The sequence below is a fragment of the Chelonia mydas genome, chromosome 1 (assembly GCF_015237465.2).
Source record: "Chelonia mydas isolate rCheMyd1 chromosome 1, rCheMyd1.pri.v2, whole genome shotgun sequence".
Lineage (NCBI taxonomy): Eukaryota > Metazoa > Chordata > Testudines > Cheloniidae > Chelonia > Chelonia mydas.
In genome coordinates, this window is record NC_057849.1 from 220,436,974 (window position 1) to 220,454,535 (window position 17,562).

Below are 17,562 nucleotides of genomic sequence, written 5' to 3' on the forward strand. Positions count from 1 at the left end.
TCAGGGGAGGAGGCAGAGTGGAGGTGAGCTGGGGAGCTTTTGGTGGGTGCTCTGCGCCGACCAAAAATTTTCCCCTTGGGTGCTCCAAGGAGCCACTTTTGGCCGGTTAAATTTAGAAGCCCTTTTAGAACCGGTTGTCCCTCGCAGGGGACTTCTAAATTTAAAATTTAACAACTGGTTCCAGAGAACCGGTGCGAACCGGCTCCAGCTCACCACTGGGTGGCTCCCAGGCCAACCCTGCAGTTGCTCCTAGGGGAAAAATCTTCCGGCTACTGTGCATGTGTGCGCACACACACACAACTGACTGGAATGGACATGAACAAGCAGTTGAAGAGGAAACAACGTACCTGCCAAGATCCACCTTCAGAAAGGCTGAATGCGAAGGCGTTTACCTCTGAATTGGATGAATTCACCTGTAATATTACTCCCACATACAAGCACTATGGAGAATTTGTCTCCCTAGTGTGGAAAACTGCCCCAAAGTACATCCCTAGGCAAGGCCAGGCCTGGCCTAGACCAAATGGCGCCTCAGGCGAGCAGTGTCTTCAGTGCCCTCCCCCTCCCCCCAACCATTTATTAATCTTTTGAATACCTTATTTTATTGCATTTGTAGTCCATTTCACGACTTTGATGCATGATTTGCATTCATGATTTATCCCAGTCATAAGAAAATAAATATGCACGCTAGGATCTGTATTTATTCATGTCATATCTATGCAAATAAAAAAAATTCATTTCCTCTAAGCTTATAGAAACTTTAATTTTAAGAATAAATGAAGTGTACTAACATCAAGAAATTGAACTGTGCACAACATTGGACCAGTATTAAATAGCGTTACAGTAGGTGACAGCCTTAGAATGTTAATCCTAGTCCTTTAATTCAAAAGGTTGCTTTTCTTGCCTTTGCCCTCGCAAACTAAAGCACAGCATCAGAGAGATCCAAAGACTGGCCAATGGCATTTTCAAGTGATAAAATAGCAAGTGATGTCAGTCTCTCGTTGGCCATTGTCGATCAAGATATGTTTTAATGAGCCTGGGCTTTGAAAAGCTGTGCTCACCACGCGCATGAGTAGAATCCTCAGAGCTATCCACACATTAGGAAAATTGTCCTTCAGCTCTGCATCATGAATGAGTTGGAGAACCTGGAGTGGAGAGTGCTTCCCATGAGGCAAAATGTGATGGATGTTGTCCAATTCGACATAGAGGTCTTTATCATTGATGTCCAAACATTCCCCATGTGTCAACATCCGGTGAAGGTCTGTAAATTATTCAAGAGTTTTCCTGTCCACCAGCAGCTTACTAAGGCTATATAAAATCCCGCAGGTCTTTTTGTGGTGTTTCATTTGTCAAAACCTTTCTTTGATGGGCACAGGCAGCATCAACGACCAAAAAAAAAAAAAAAAAAAAAATCTCCTTGAATTTTTCTTCTAAGCTTCCCATCACCTCATCTGTGTCCTCATACCAAACCGTCCCTCCTTCCGATGAATACGAGTGTCCTTGAAGACCAGCTCATATCCTAAGTTTTCTGCCATTTCTTTCACAGCAGTGATGGCATCTTCAAATCTACTGTCTCTGTAGGTCACAACAAAATCAAGGCAGCTTCTCAAAGTAGCAGCGACCGCAACGTCCATCAACTGAGTGTGTAATGCCTTACTTACAATGTATACTTGGAACAGGATATCATGCCAAACCACAATTGAGACCAGAAATTTGAAGTCAATGATCTGGTTTAACAGGCTTTGTGCCTTGTGTCAGGTTCCGGCCTTGGCTTTACTCCACTGTGCCAATTCCATTGGGCATCACAAACCTAAGTCACTTGGTACCTCACTGGCCTAATGCTGTCAATGTGGCTTTCCCAGTGAGTGTCACTCAGTGGCTTCACGCTCAGATTTGTAACACTGTCCATGAAAGTCTTTCACCTGACAGTCAATGCTGAAAACAGTATGTATATCCTTTGCAATATTCCGAAGAGAGATGCTGAATCTAAAGATAATGATGCTGCATCTGACACAAGCAGGTTGAGCGAATGGCAGCCACAAGGCACAAACAAAACTGTTTCTTCCAGTCACATTTGCGCTGTTGTCATAGCCTTGGCCATCCTGAAGCTTCATTTTATTCTCAAAATGTTCTTAAACAGTTCTGTTAGGCCTTTTCCAGCAGAGTTGTCCACAGACCGGAAACAGATAAAGTGTCCCTTTACTTGGATACAGCCATCCTCGTCATCAACAAATCTTACTGTTAATGCCTAGAAAGCCATATTATTCTTTGCAAGGAAGAGGGTAATTGGGATCAGACACTCGAGCACGTTCCTCCAGGGCTGGGTTTCTACATTAATAATGCACTGGTTTTCTGTGTCTATGCATTTATTCAGCTTGAGACTGGACTTGACCGCCATCCATTTGGAGTAGGCCATAAAATGGCTGGGTTGCTTCAGAGCATCAGCTAAGTTATGCCAGTAACTGTAACCAAAAAGTTGTAAGACTCCATGTTGTAGGATTTTTATATATATTTTTGGAAGTGTATACATACCCGCTTTGTACTTGGGCTTTCAGAACAAACCAACCAACAATATAAAAGATATTCAAAGCTGTTTGACTTGGACTCCTTTTAGTGAAGAAACCACTGTGCTCAGGGAAACACTTGTGAGAAAGATTGGAAAGGAGGGGTGCGATCACTGGTGGGAGCTGACTGAAACAAGAAACCCATGCCACAATAGCGAAAAAGCATGGGCCACCATTCGCACGCTGAACCCTGATGAACAACCAAACATCACCGCCACAGTCTCTCCCAACCAAGCCACATGCCAACTCATCCTCAACACAAATTCATCCCACAAAGCAGAGCACAAAACAAAAGAAATCAAATGGAAATTTTGCTTGCTCCTCAGAGACAGAAAACTTCACAATATTGAGGAGCTGTCAATAGCTATGAAAACACTAAAATGTGGAAAGGCAGCCGGACTCAATGGCATATTTAATGCCAACTATTACTATATTTCAGGATGAGAGCACTGAAGTGAATACTTTACTTCATCTCTTGCTTGGAGACAATACAGCCAGCTAGGCTTTAGAGTCAGGTCAAAGTGATTTCACTACTCAAACCTCATAAAGATCCCAACTCTGCAAAAAGCAATCACCCCATATCCCTACCATGCTCAACCAACAAGCTATATGAGCAGATAATGGATAGAATAAGCTCAGTAGTTGAAGAGCAACTGACAGATGTTCAAAGCAGTGTCCACCCAGGATATTCATGCTATGGCCAACTTGCATACCTAACTCAATACATCGAAGATGGCTTTCAAACCTTCAAAGTTACAGGGGCAGTGTTTGTTGACCTGTCAACTGCTTACAACATAATGAACCATCATGCAGTTTTACTGAAACTGGCAATAATTTTGAGAAATTATCCGATGGTCCAGATCATCTCCCTCATGCTCAAGAATCAGTGGTTATCACCAGAAAATTTGATGGAGGATTCAACCAAATGGGTTACCTCAAAGTTCAGTGTCAGCACCCTTGCAATATAATGTCTACACAAATGACCAAATCAGAATTCCCCACCATGTGAAGATTCATTGTTGCAAATTTCAGAGTAACAGCCGTGTTAGTCTGTATTCGCAAAAAGAAAAGGAGTACTTGTGGCACCTTAGAGACTAACCAATTTATTTGAGCATAAGCTTTCGTGAGCTACTAACGAAAGCTTATGCTCAAATAAATTGGTTAGTCCACAAGTACTCCTTTTCTTATTGTTGCAAATGACCTTTGCATTGCCACCAAACTGGAGAGAACTGGGGACACCAAGTGCATTCTAATGGACTCCTTAAGCGTATTTGGGGAATACTACCACAGGTCCCTGAATGTCAATCCAGCAAAACATAAGTGCACACCTTCCATCGGAAACTTCATCAGGCCAAGCAAAATCTACAGATTTCATGGGATGATACAATTCTTGAGCACTATGAATATCTAGTGTACCTTGGGGTAACAAATTAAATGAGGACATACAAAGAGCACATCAAGCAGTGGAAAAATAAAGTGAACTCCAGGAATTGTGTACTACAGAAACTGGCCAATACAAAATGGGGAGCTAACCCCAAAACACTCCAAGCAACCTGTCTCACATTGTGTTACTCAGTTGAGGACTATTGTGCCGCAGTATGGTCACGTTCAAATGATGCACACAAAATTGATACTGAACTCAAGCAAACCTGCAGAATCAACACAGGGTCTCTGAACCTGAACCCCACACTGTTGCTATGCCATCTCATAGGGATTGCACCACCATCAGTGAAGTGAAATGCTTTCAGTAAAACAGAGACAAAAAACAAGTGCATGATCCAAGATACCCACTGCACAAACAGATTCCACCACCTGAGTCCAGAAAGAGCCTTTCCCCTTAAAATCCCTTACCCAAAAATATCAATGTGGAAAGCTACAGAGGAACAAAATGGCAAGAAATGCCGACGATCCTGGAGAACGTAGTTCCTTCAGAACAATAAGCCCCAGGCACTGACCTCAAACAAAAATATTGGTATATTTTAAATCAAGCAAGAGCTGGGATGGCAAAAGACTGGTGACAATGTGACAAAGTAGAAGCTGAGGAATGATGCCAAATGGGAACGTGGAGAGCTTAGACTAGTGATACTCAGTCCTCAGTGGCTCGGGAGCCAACTTAGCCATCAATATTACCCGAAAGAGCGACAGTAGGGTGAATGCATTGTTTCATTTACTATATAATTAGTTTATTATTCTCACAATACAACTGGCCAAATATTCTACAATTGGTTAATAACAGGTGTGGCAAATTGCCGGCACTATTATGATGGGTCTCACGCTCTCTCTTCTTGGGTGGGGGGCGGGTTTTCAGGGCACCGTTTCTTGCCCCTGAACTGGGGTATTAACTGCCCCACTAGTGTCCTAGAGGAGTGGAGTGGAGAGGGAGGGACCCGTCCCCCTGGCTGAAATCTCCATACTTTCGCCTGATGGTTGTAATATGTCCGCTGGGCCTCTTGTGCTTTTTCCAAATGTTCTTGTACTATAGGGGTTACTCGAGATATTCGCTCTCCCATCTGTGTCACGTGCTCAATTACATTCTTTCCTGGGTTGGGTTGTTCTTCCCAATCTTCCTTGGCAATATGTAATATTCCGCGTGGGTGGCGTCTGTATAGTAGTTCAAAGGGAGAGAAACCAGTGGATGCCTGGGGTCTTCCAGTATAGCAAACATTAGATACGGTAGAAGGGTATCCCAGTCTTTTCCATCCTGAGCTACCACCTTCCGGATCATACTTTTAAGGGTACGGTTAAACCGCTCAACCAGTCCATCTGTTTGTGGGTGGTAGACTGAGGTCCGTATGGCCTGGATGGTAGTAGGGTACATAACACTTTCATTAATTTTGACATGAAAGGGGTTCCTTGGTCTGTCAGGATCTCCTTAGGGATGCCCACTCTGGCAAAAACCTGGAGTAGTTCTTTTGCTATTGCCTTGGATGTGGGGTTTCTTAAAGGAATGGCTTCTGGATACCGTGAGGCGTAGTCAAGGATGACTAGTACGTTTCGGTGGCCCCGTGCCGATCTTTTCAATGGGCCCACTATGTCCATGACTATCCTCTCAAAAGGGACTTCAATAATAGGCAAAGGTATTAATGTGGCCCACAAGTGAGGTCGGGGGCTATGCAACAACATTCAGGGAAGGAGGAGCAATAGGGCTGGAACTCTGCACATATTCCTGGCCAATAAAACCTTGTTAGGACTCTATGCAGTGTCTTGTCTACTACTAGATGTCCCCCAAATAGATGACTGTGAGCTAACGCTAGTACTGCCCTTGCGTGTTGCCGTGGGACTAAGAGTTGCTCTCCTTCTTCCCCTCGTATTTGTGCTATCCTGTACAACAGATCACGTTTGAGCACATAATATAGCCTTGGGCCTTTGGCCTTTCCTTCCACAGCTACGCCATTTACTTCCACTACCTCCTCCCTTACATTCGCATATAGCGGGTCATTGGCTTGGTCCTGCCTGAAATTCTCACGTGCGGTACCAATCTGACCTAATTCCAGGGGGCCTGTTTCTACTCCGCCCCCTGGGTTGCCCATACTTGGGCTAGGAACTGCCTCCAAGTCCTCACTGGCCTGAATTATCTCCTGGCCTCCTGAACGGGTTCGCCTACCAACCAGGGAGGTTTTCTGGTTCTCTGCTAGAATCCTGGTCCCCAATCTTTTATCTGCCCTCCTTTCCCGCCTACACTTTTGGGGTTTTCTGGGGGATGAGAATAACTCTGGGGCAAATTCGGCAAACATTGGGGTGAGGCTATCTGTAGGTGCCTCCATCTCAACCCGGGGGTTACTACCCTCCCCTGGCTCTATTGTGGGGAGTAAGCTCTCAAACCCGGGGAAGTCCCTACCAATTAAGACAGGGTACGAGAGCCTGGGGACCACCCCTGTAGTCACCCTGGTAGTGTTCCCGTGGATCTCAATCCGTATTGGGATTGTGGGGTAGAAATTTAAGGTGCCATGAACGCATGTTACCCCTGTGTTTTTGGCCCGAGTTAGTTATGATTCTCCTAGAGTTCTCGACAGTCCAGGGCCTTGGGTTTGAAACTGGCTTCCTAGTTTGCCATGTCTCACCCCCTGGGGTCTGGAATAGTTCGCGGGCTGCCAGCTGTCTTTCCACGAGAGAGACCAACTCATCATAGGTGGAGGGGTCATTCTGGCCAACCCAAGCCTGGAGGCTTGGTGGTAGCCTCCTCATATACCAGTCCAGTACCAGGAGCTCCATCATCTTCTCAGAGCTGAGGGCCTCAGGGCACAGCCATTTCCAGGTCAGGTGGATCAGGTCAAACAATTGCGATCGGGGTGTCTTGTCCCCCGTATACTTCCACTCATGGAACCTCTGGGCTCACAACGCTGTTGTTACTCTGGCTCTGACCAGGATCTCTGCCTCCAGCTGGGGGTAATCTGCTGCAGTCTCCGCAGCCATATCGTAGTAGACCTTCTAGGCCTCCCCACACTGGAACGGGGCGAGGATACCAGACCACTGATCTCGGGGCCAGGCCTCCCGCAGGGCTGCTCTTTCAAAAGCCAGGAGGTATGCCTCCACATCATCCTTCCGTGTCATTTTCTGTAGGCAGTGGCTGGCCTGTACGGTCCGGGTCCCGTCGCAGTAACGATTCAGCTCCATAAGGGCCTTCATCTGATTCACCAGCTCTTGCAGCAGGGCTCGGTCCTGGGCAGCCTGACTCATCAACAGACGATTAGTCTCCTGCTGCATCCGAGTCGCCTCCTGTTGGGCGGTTGCTTGGATCCAGGTAGCCTCCTGCTGGGCTGCGCTGGCTTGTATTCGGGCCTTGACCACGTCATCCATCTTAGGGATGGGAAGGTTTGGCTAACCCTGGTTTAAGTCCCCAGCACGTAGATCCCACTGCTCGCACCACGTGTGGCAAATTGCCGGCACTACTATAATGGGTCTCGCACTTTCTCTTCTTGGGTGGGGCGGGGGGGGGGTCAGGGCACCACTTCTTGCCCCTGAACTGGGATATTAATTGCCCCACTAGTGTCCTAGAGGAGGGGAGGGACAGGAAGGGATCCGGGCCCGCCCTCTACTCGGGGTCCCAGCCCAGGGGCCCTAGGGATAGTGGTAAGCCACTAGAACTAGAGGTTTCTTCCCCTGGGCTACTTCCCTCTCCTGCCCTTCAGCTTGTGGGGCTTCCTGCCCTCCCTCTGCACAAACCAGGTGTCCTTTTACCTGGGGTCTTGATCTTCTTAGCCCACTGCAGCACTTCTCCAAACTCTCCTCTGCTTCCCTCCAAACTGCTCTGTACTCCAACACCAATCCACTCTGCTTCAACTCCTCCTCTTCTCTGATTGAAGCAGGGAGGTTTTATCATGTGACTTGCTTCAGGTGCTTTAATTGGCTTCAGGTGCTTTAATTAATTTATAGCAAACTTTCTTCCCTCTACAGGGAATAAGGCTCCCTTCTAATACTCTCCTGCTGCCCTCTGGCCATGCTGTATCCCACACAGTATAAAAGCATCCTGACTGGTTAATAATTAAATCACACAGTGTTTTAATATCATGTGCTGCAAAGAACCACAGGAGACATATTAAAGAGCCACTTGCGACTCCCAAGCCTCAGTCTTAGTATCACTGGCCTCGACCATCACTTGAACGCTACTTGCTGCAGTGCTCCGGCCAACATACTGCACCCATGAGGAACTATTTGAGGTAAGTGACAACACGAGGTCTTGGCCGCAGTTTTGGAGAGACAAACTATGATGATAAAACTTTCCATTGACAAAGAGGATGTTAACAAAAATAAAACAGTGATCATAAACTAATATTAGAGGGACCAAAAAACAAAACAAGATCAACCATAAACCAAATGAGTTTTTAAGACTTCTCTACCACAAGATTTCCTCCTCCAACACAAATACCTCTAATCTATCCCTCTATCCTTCTGAATCTCCTGTCCCAGACATAGAAGAGGCAAAGAGGTAGTTATGATAGAGGTCCAGGCTTATCTCCTGTGCAGTCAGAGTTTCTCCCCAAAAGGTAAAAATCTCATCCAGTCCACACTCTTACACATATAGAATTAAGGTACCCAAAAAACTCTAAAGAAAGAACTAAAAGTAACATTTTCAAAACCACCTAAATGATTAGGCACCCAAGTCCCATTCACCTTTAGTGGGACTTGGGCACCTAAGTCACCTGCGTGTTCTCAAGAAGTGTATCCTACAGCTTCATTCTTCTCAGATGTCCTATAAAAACAGCAAAGACCCATAGGCCTGGCTCCTTTGTCCTTTCTGTTTTGTGAATCTTTGGCCTGGGAAGCAAAGCTGCAAGATGTGACCTGCTTCCTCCATTCATTCCCTACCACTTACCAAGACAACAGTACAAATCTCATAAGATGGTAAACTGGAGGAGAAGAGGAGGGTGTTTTGGTACAGGCAACATTACTATTTTACGGTTGTCCCAGAGACACAAACCACATACATCCGCAGTTCTGCGTATTAGTTGTTGCTTTAAAAAGTAAGTTTAGCCTACAATGGAGCCAGAAGATATGGAAGTTGGTGGTAACGTTTACAGATTATACGCCTCCTTAAATCACATTAGCACACTTCTAAACCACATAGTAATTTTGAGTTTACATTCTGCTTCAAACTTGTGTAAATGAGTAGGCTGGATCTAAGCCATCCATCAAGACTTTGGTATGGATTTTTGTAATTTATCAAAATTAGATATCAGAGCGTAGGATTCTTTGATTATTGTTATACTCTGATACATTGCATTTATTATGTACTTTTGTCCATGTCTCCTGCACTCTGTAGTTAATACATTTCCACAGGGACTGTTGACATGAGTATCTCTGAACAACTTCATTCACTTTTCCTTCCCACCATTTTTAAAAATCACATTGCTAGAGAAAGGTTTCCTTCTTTGGGCCGAAAATGTGGCATTTTCCCCTAAATTATACTGTTCTGGGGTTAGATCAAGCAATATTCAGTACTGTATCCATGTCAAGTTTAAGGTTTATAACTTGTAACTCTACAATGGTGCTATCTAGTTTTGTAAAGGAAAAATACTTAAGGCTTTCTGAAGAGACAGGTAGCAATTGCTTCTGGCCCTACAATATCATTAGCTATCAGACTTAAAATTTCCTAAAATACTTTTTGAATAAATGTCACTTTAAAGTTGTGCCACTGTTGCCAAGAAGGCCAATGGCATTTTGGGATGTATAAGTAGGGGCATTGCCAGCAGATCGAGGGACGTGATCGTTCCCCTCTAGTCGACATTGGTGAAGCCTCATTGGAGTACTGTGTCCAGTTTTGGGTCCCACACTACAAGAAGGATGTGGAAAAAGTCCAGCGGAGGGCAACAAAAATGATTAGGGGACTGGAGCACATGACTTATGAGGAGAGGCTGAGGGAACTGGGATTGTTTAGTCTGCGGAAGAGAAGAATGAGGGGGGATTTGATAGCTGCTTTCAACTACCTGAAAGGGGGTTCCAAAGAGGATGGATCTAGACTGTTCTCAGTGGTAGCAGATGACAGAACGAGGAGTAATGGTCTCAAGTTGCAGTGGGGGAGGTTTAGGTTGGATATTAGGAAAACTTTTTCACTAGGAGGGTGATGAAACACTGGAATGCCTTACCTAGGGAGGTGGTGGTATCTCCTTCCTTAGAAGTTTTTAAGGTCAGGCTTGACAAAGCTCTGGCTGGGATGATTTAGTTGGGGATTGGTCCTGCTTTGAGCAGGGGGTTGGACTAGATGACCTCCTGAGGTCCCTTCCAACCCTGATATTCTATGATTCTATGAAAGTTGCCAATGTTTTCCTTTTTTTTTTCCCCCCTCTGTACTCTGCAGAATAGGACTTATGTTGGAAAAGAACTCTAGCTTTACAAGTAAAGGGATACAAAAATAGCCACAAGAAAAAACTGTTTAACTGATTCTAGTAATCTTTTCTTTGGGAAGTTCTCAGCACCTTTCTATTGTTTGAAACACACCTTTGATATTCATCAGGAAGAACACACCCAGACAAGGGAAGAGCCTTTTCGCTGTCTCATGAAATTCCACTCAGTTTTTGAACAATTAAAAATCATCCATTTCTCAAGAAAGTTTTGGAGCATCCCAAAACAATTCCTCAACACAAGAACATTCTAAAAGCGAGGCTCATGCTGCTGCCAAGAAAGCAACCACTACTTTACTGTGAATATCTGGGAGCAGCCAGAGGGCTGTTGGATAGGGAGGAAGGAGAAGAGACAGGCCCACATGCTGAAGAGAAGAACTGTGACTGATAACCATTACCTGCAGGAAAGGCTGCCCAAGGAATAGCAGGAGAAATAGTTTGTGTTTCACCATCTTCACCTTCAAAGGTCACTGCTGCCTAGAAAAATGGAAAATACTGTTTTGTTAGACTTCTGGAAAATCCGTGCATAAGTTTTTAGGAGGCATTTCTAATGATCACATTAATGACAACTTATCAAGCATTTCAAATATATTCCTTTAATAGTGATCTGTACTGCACTGCACTAGCGCAAGTGGAAGAACATAATTTTTTTTTTACTGTAGTTGTCCAACTGCAATGAGCACGCACTACAAAAAAAAAAAAAAACCACCACACACTACAGAAATCATTTAAATGCATCACTAGTCACCAAAGCACTTAGCACTTGCTTAGGATTGGCTGCTTAGTTGGGAATAAAGCGCACGTAAACTTAGGAAAAAGCCCTCAATAAACTGGATATGAAATACAGATATGATCACAGGCACAACTACGCAAACACACTAACATCTTTGATTTAACTTCACAGTTGTTAAACTGAATACAGAACAACTTTTATGCGATGTGCAGAGGTGTGTGTTATACTTATTATTTGACCAAACAAAAAAAAACACCTCCCAGAAATATTAAAACCTAAGCCAAAGTTTTTACATTTTAATGCCTAATGTTAGGTATCTAAATACACAGAAACTTAGTTAAGTGGCCTGATTTTCAAAGATGCTGAACATCCCTAATTTGTGTTCTATCTAGAGAGAAAAATAAATTATTTTGCTTGATTATTAAATGTATTGGTTGGTAAATTTTGCTTTAACGTTGAGAACTAAGCACAATTTTCATGTTCACATCTGTACAATCACTAGTCATAAAATAAAGCATGCCCTTCCAAATGATGTAATTTCAAGTTTCTAAAGCTAACCATTTTTCAAGGTCGGCAACATGACATACCTCAAAGCCTCCAAAATCGTCGTCATCCATTTTCCAGCTGGCACCTACAAGACAGCATAAAATAATATTGATCAAAAATCTAAGCTCTTGGCAGTCTGCTGTATCCCAAGGGTGGGCAGATGTATTTCGTATAGCAAAAGCTTTCAAGCAGCCATCAAAGATAGCCTCAAGTAGAACACATTACAGTGAGCAAGCCTCAAGGAGACAAAGGCATAGATAACCACAGCAGACTCTGCATCTGAAAGCAATGAGTGATAGCAGATAAGCAGATTCACTCAATCAAGTGAAATTAATCTTTTGCTAGTTCATCCAAATTATTTTCTCACTCCCAGCTATTATCACTGATTTTTCATCCAGACTGAGCATAAACCCACTGAGCTTCCATAATGGTCCTTATCTCCACAAGATATTTGAGAAAGCCAGGAAACATGTCTATCTGGGTCAGATGAACTGGAGACGTACAGCTCCCCCACCACACTGTAGCCAACAGTGCTTCTAAACCTCTCTAGAGCTTCCTTTATGTTGATTAAGAAGAATTACAAGACTGAATCATGTGTGACTCAACAGCAGAGCTCCCCTGGTGGGGAAGAACAATATTGTTCAAGATCTCTTCAATAAAAGTAGCCATTTTAAAAGTGATTCTGTCCACCAACAGACACAGCAGCAAAGCACACAGCACCCCATAATCAAAGGTATTAAAGGCTGTCGAATTACCTAGTCTCTTGGACAGCACGCCATCATTAAATGACTTGAGATCACCTATAGTAACAAATGTTTCTATAACATATCTTCATTTGACATTTGAGTGGTTGGATTTATAGCATACCACCATATTATTTCTGATCTAAAATAAAATGGTTCCTTGTTACTAGTAAAACTAGGATCTGTTCAATTTTTTCATTAAAAAAAGCTAGCATTTTGTTTGTTTTACTTTCCAGTAGAACTTTCTAGCAGAATTAAAATTTTCTGTATTTCTTCATCTGCCATGTATTCTGAAGTTATGTTCATCTGCCAGGAATGGAAAAAATATTTTTACATTTTAAGTTTCTTTTCCAAATTGGCACTGTGGCTCAATTCAATAATATTTCCTGCTTTTCACATCTCTTAGCTGTCTGGCAACATCAGCACAAACTCCAACTTAGAACAGGACTGTGGTGAATTTCTGGAAGTCTCTCTGTCACCACAAAGGTTCTTCCCTAGGTTTCATGGCAGGGGTTGATTTAGATTTTCAAAACTGATCAACATTTTTGAGTTGCAGCCATGATTTCTGTGGCATTTTGATATATTTTTAGCTAAAACTGTCTTGTTTCTCTTGAAACACGTGGAGTAAGTTACTCAGCTAATGAAGGTAAATCAAGCTATGCATGGGTGCTCCTGAAAAAGTACAGCTAAACCAGTAATATATCCCCAAAGTTCCTCCTGATATTTGACTAAGGGTAAGGATGAACCAACAAATCTCAATAAATGTAACAAAAAGGTAAGAGAAATTTATTATTTTCCAGTTAAACTAAATGGCTGGCTGCGAAGATTTCAGTAACATATGAGCAGAAATAAAAGCATGCAGGTGGTTTGCAAGAAAACTTAATGAATTTGAACATTATAAAAGAGCAATTTCTCCAAAGTTAGAGGCAGATACGAGTGTCGATCTAGTGCTGAAAATCATTAGTGACACAGAAAACTGTCTCTTCCCGGGCTTACCAAATTTGCTATTAATGAATTACTGATAAAGTTAAATTGAATCAGCATTGTTTTGCCTAATAAGAAATGAATTCAATTAAATAAAAAAATGTTGCCCAATTTCCACATAAGCCTGAAAAAGACAAATCAAATTCTCAGGGTTCGCACAGTGAAGATGCCAGATGGATATTTTTCAGAGCACAGATGCCAGGTCTATGAATCCATGAATATCCATGGATATTTTTCAGAGCACAGATGCCAGGTCTATGAATCCATCCTTACGTGACCAACCACTAGTCCTTCATTCATGCCTGCACGCTCAATTAACATTAATAGCTTAAATACACTGCACACACACCAAAAAAAAACCCAGCATTTTTAAAAAAAATTGTGATAAGGAGTTGTTTTCTTGTCACAGAAATGGGATGTGAAATGATATAAACAGAAAATATGTAGACCCATTACCGAAGGGAATCAAAATAAGTCATATGACGACACACTCATCATTGCACATCATTAGCATGTATCCAAAAATAAAGGACGGCTATCCAGCTACATAAAGCATTCAAAAATATAAACCAGATTTCAGAAAATAGTTTGAAAAGAAGTTCAAACTAAGTTAATATTTTAGGGCCTGATTCAATGCTCATGAGAGTTAATGCAAGTCTTTCGACTGACTATAGGCTTTGGAACAGGCCCATAAAGAATATTTGAAAGAAAATGAAAGTCAATATGTTATGGAATTTTTTTTAATAATAAAATGAAGTTACATTAAAAAGCAATAAAGATACTGATAATTAAACCACTATAATTTCATACATACACACACAAAATAAACCTAGCAATTATCAAATTATTTTCAGCTTAATTAAGTGTAGTACCTAAATTAACCTATTTACTCCATAAAAAATTTTACTTTCATGTACTTTTAAACTAACTCTTTAGTCACTTGACAGCATTTGTTGTAAGCCCTATTGAAATAACCATTGTACCTTTTTTAGTTTACCTACTTGATACATAGACTCTCGCATATACGCCTAACAGATGCATAAGAATAATTTAGTGATTTCTGCAAAGGATTCTCACTCTTTCTTAGGCTACTAACACTTGAAGCTAGGAGTGAGATTCCCAGCTCAAGCAGACAACGTCATGACTCGCACGTCTCAAACAGCCACAACAACCCTCCACCTAGCAGACTGCTGACAGTGGCTTTCCTTAGACCCAAGAAGCCCAGCGCCAGTGTGAGGCTGCACTGTATGGTCCAATCAGCAGAGTCCCACTGGTCCTACTTAAGCCAGAAGCCGAAACAGGAAGCTGTCCAAACAACTGGACTCCACCTTGCTCTGGACTGGATGTCTTGTGCTTCCCGCTCATGCAACCCACTACCTGGCTCCTGCTTCCCCATCTTGATTTTCTGGCATGGCCCTGGTATCTGATTTGCAGTTCCCAACCTCCAGTTTGTCTCCTGCCTGTGACTCCCCAGTATCCTGATAAGGTCAGACTTTGGTTCTGATCTCCAGTTTGTCTCCTGCCTCTGAGCTCCCGCCTGGTATCCTGGCCCAGTCAATTCGACTCCTGTCTCATGACTGTGGACTCTGGCTCCAACTACTAGGTCTGGTCGCCCATGACCTGGGCATGACATACATATTTGCTCTTGCTGTGATCAAGCTACACACTAAAAACTGCAGTGTAGCTATGATAGCACAGAAAACAGCCATAACAACACAGGCGGTGGCACACAGTAGCTACCCTGAGTACACACCCCTGGGGTGCAGGCAGATTTGTACTTGGCAGCTACCACTACTATTTTTAGTATGCCAGCTCAATGACAGAATGCAAGCATGTCTACTCAAGCTGGGAATCACACCTCCAGCTCCAAGTGTAGATGTCGCCATAATGTGGACCACATCTTATTAAAAGCCTTGTGGACAACCCTCCTCTCTCATTCGTAATTACACAGTCCACCAGGACTACACATTCACAACCCCATAGCATCAGTGTGCAATTGATAGCAATTCCTTATGTGGAAAAGTAAAAGTAACGTACTTTTAGCTGTCTAATATGATGTATCAACTAGAAATAAGGAACATCAGCACCTTGTGGCCAGTGGTTCCAAAGATGAACAAAAAGTGATTTGTGGACCACTGGCAGTCCACGGACTACAGTTTGAGAACCACAGCATTAAGCAGTTTATTCACCAAAACTAGAAAGGGAATTTTTATTCCACGCTACTCAGCATTGGCTAGATCTCAACTGGAGAACTGCATTCACTCAGTTTTGAGCACAGGATTTTAAACAAGGTAGACAAATTGGAACAAGTTCAGAGAGGGTAACAGGAACTACAACAGGTTTTGAAAAGACACTAAAGTTTAAACTGGACATGCCCATTTCTCTAAAGAAAAAACTAAGAAGAAACATGATAACTGTCTAAAATATGTAAAAGGATTTTCATTCATCACAAAGGACAGAATGAGCAGTAATTGGCATAAACTCCAGTACAAAAAAAGCATGCTTAATATTAGGAAGAATTTTAGAATAGGCAATATAGCAAACTACCATGAGAAGATGTACAAGCACCATCACTGAAGATATTCAAACTTTAACTAAGCACCCACCTATCAAGAACTGCTTAGGAAAAAGGAAATCAAGCCTGCTGCCAGTGAAAAATACTTTCAGACCTAAACAATGCTACATGCATTTAGTTTTAAAAAGGTTTGAATACATCTTTACACAATTACTTAATATGAACACTGAAAAAAATAACCCAATATAAAATGATTTAAAAGTCCTAACAGATTTATATTTTGATAACACGGAAGACCTTGTGCTGCATACATTTATAAGATCATTAATCTCATCCTTTACATTGAACCAGCAATATTCTCCAGGTTTGGTTTTTATTAAACATGTATTCTAAAGGGCTCAAAAAGCTCCTCTCTCCTTACAATAAGAACATTATTTGTGGCTCCTCAGACAGAAGCAGTAATTAACTGCTTACAGTCTTCAAGAGTAACTAGGAGACTTGTCTCATCCTAACTTCATATGGGCTATACAACATGTCTGTTACTCGAGAATAAATAATTGTAATAGAATTGGACAACAAGTAGTTGACCTCAAATTATAGATTCATAAAAATATAGAAATTATGGATGGAAAAGATCTTTTATCTCATCTAGTCCAAGCCAACTGCAAAATATGATTGTTCTCTAAATAATGACTTATTACAGGGCTTGAGAAGTCCACACCCCCAACATCTCAGTGTCAAGCAGGAAGAATTTCCCAGATTGTGAGGCTCAAAGCCATCAATTTCTAAGGCTTTCATTATAAAAAAAAATAAGTTTCTATCTCTTATGATTGAGAATATAGCCTTCCAGTGTATACCAACTGTAAACCAAGGCAGTGCTGCCTTCCTGAGACTTCAGACAGACAGTTTAGTGTTTTTGTAGATGCTTATAGCTTTGCCAAACAGTATGAAATTAGTAAGAGTCTGGTCACCTTTAACAAAGCTATTCAGAACTTTCTGGGCATACTGACAGTGATGATAGCCTGTCAGTTTTACATTGTTGAGGCAGAGGCAGGTCTTCAAAGAGTAACTAGAAGCTAGCTATTCAAAGAGAAAAAAGGTACAAAGAGGGGGTGAGGCACAGAGTTATGGAGTCCCTTTCCCACTGCAATCACCGGGAGTCCATGAAGGGGAAAGGAAAGAGAGAATGTGCCTTCTTCCTTACAGCAGTTTGGGAATACGGGGGTGGAAATTCAGATTATTCAAGACTCGTTTTAGCTAGAAAATGGAACCCCTGTCCTGGCAAGGTTCAGGGTGAAATCTCTACTAGAAAGCTCTGTATCCTGTACTTTTCCAGCAGTTCAGAATGTCAGGGGAACTGAACTTCTGATCTGGTGTTGCCCCAATCTTGTTTTGGGGGTCTCCTCATCCATTTTTTTAATCTTACCTCTGGCTAGTAGATGTTCACTACATTTTTTTCAAGCCCTGGTCTATTAGCTGACTGCGATTTAAAAGCAGTTACTGTAAGTTTTCTGCAGTAAGACATATTTTACAACCCACTTTTTGTCAGAGACATACTAGCACATGCTTTATAGCCACCTTGTTCTATCAGTTCTAACAAGCAACTACCTTAGTTGTGGAATTGTATGCCTTCTAAGAGAAG

The 17,562-nt window shown here is 42.4% G+C and overlaps 1 protein-coding gene across 11 annotated transcripts in view; it reads right to left on the bottom strand.

Annotated features, from left to right (window-relative positions):
- CCDC91 (coiled-coil domain containing 91) overlaps positions 1–17,562 on the bottom strand; it is a 319,151-nt gene that overhangs the window by 255,691 nt on the left and 45,898 nt on the right. For all 11 annotated transcript variants that reach the window (XM_043531633.1, XM_043531332.1, XM_043531592.1 and 8 more), the window contains 2 exons: positions 11,720–11,763; positions 10,798–10,876 (listed from right to left, as the gene is read on the bottom strand). In XM_043531633.1, the coding sequence (XP_043387568.1) occupies positions 10,798–10,876; positions 11,720–11,749 (109 nt within the window). In that variant the 5' untranslated portion in view covers positions 11,750–11,763. The remainder of the gene's footprint in view (positions 1–10,797; positions 10,877–11,719; positions 11,764–17,562) is intronic.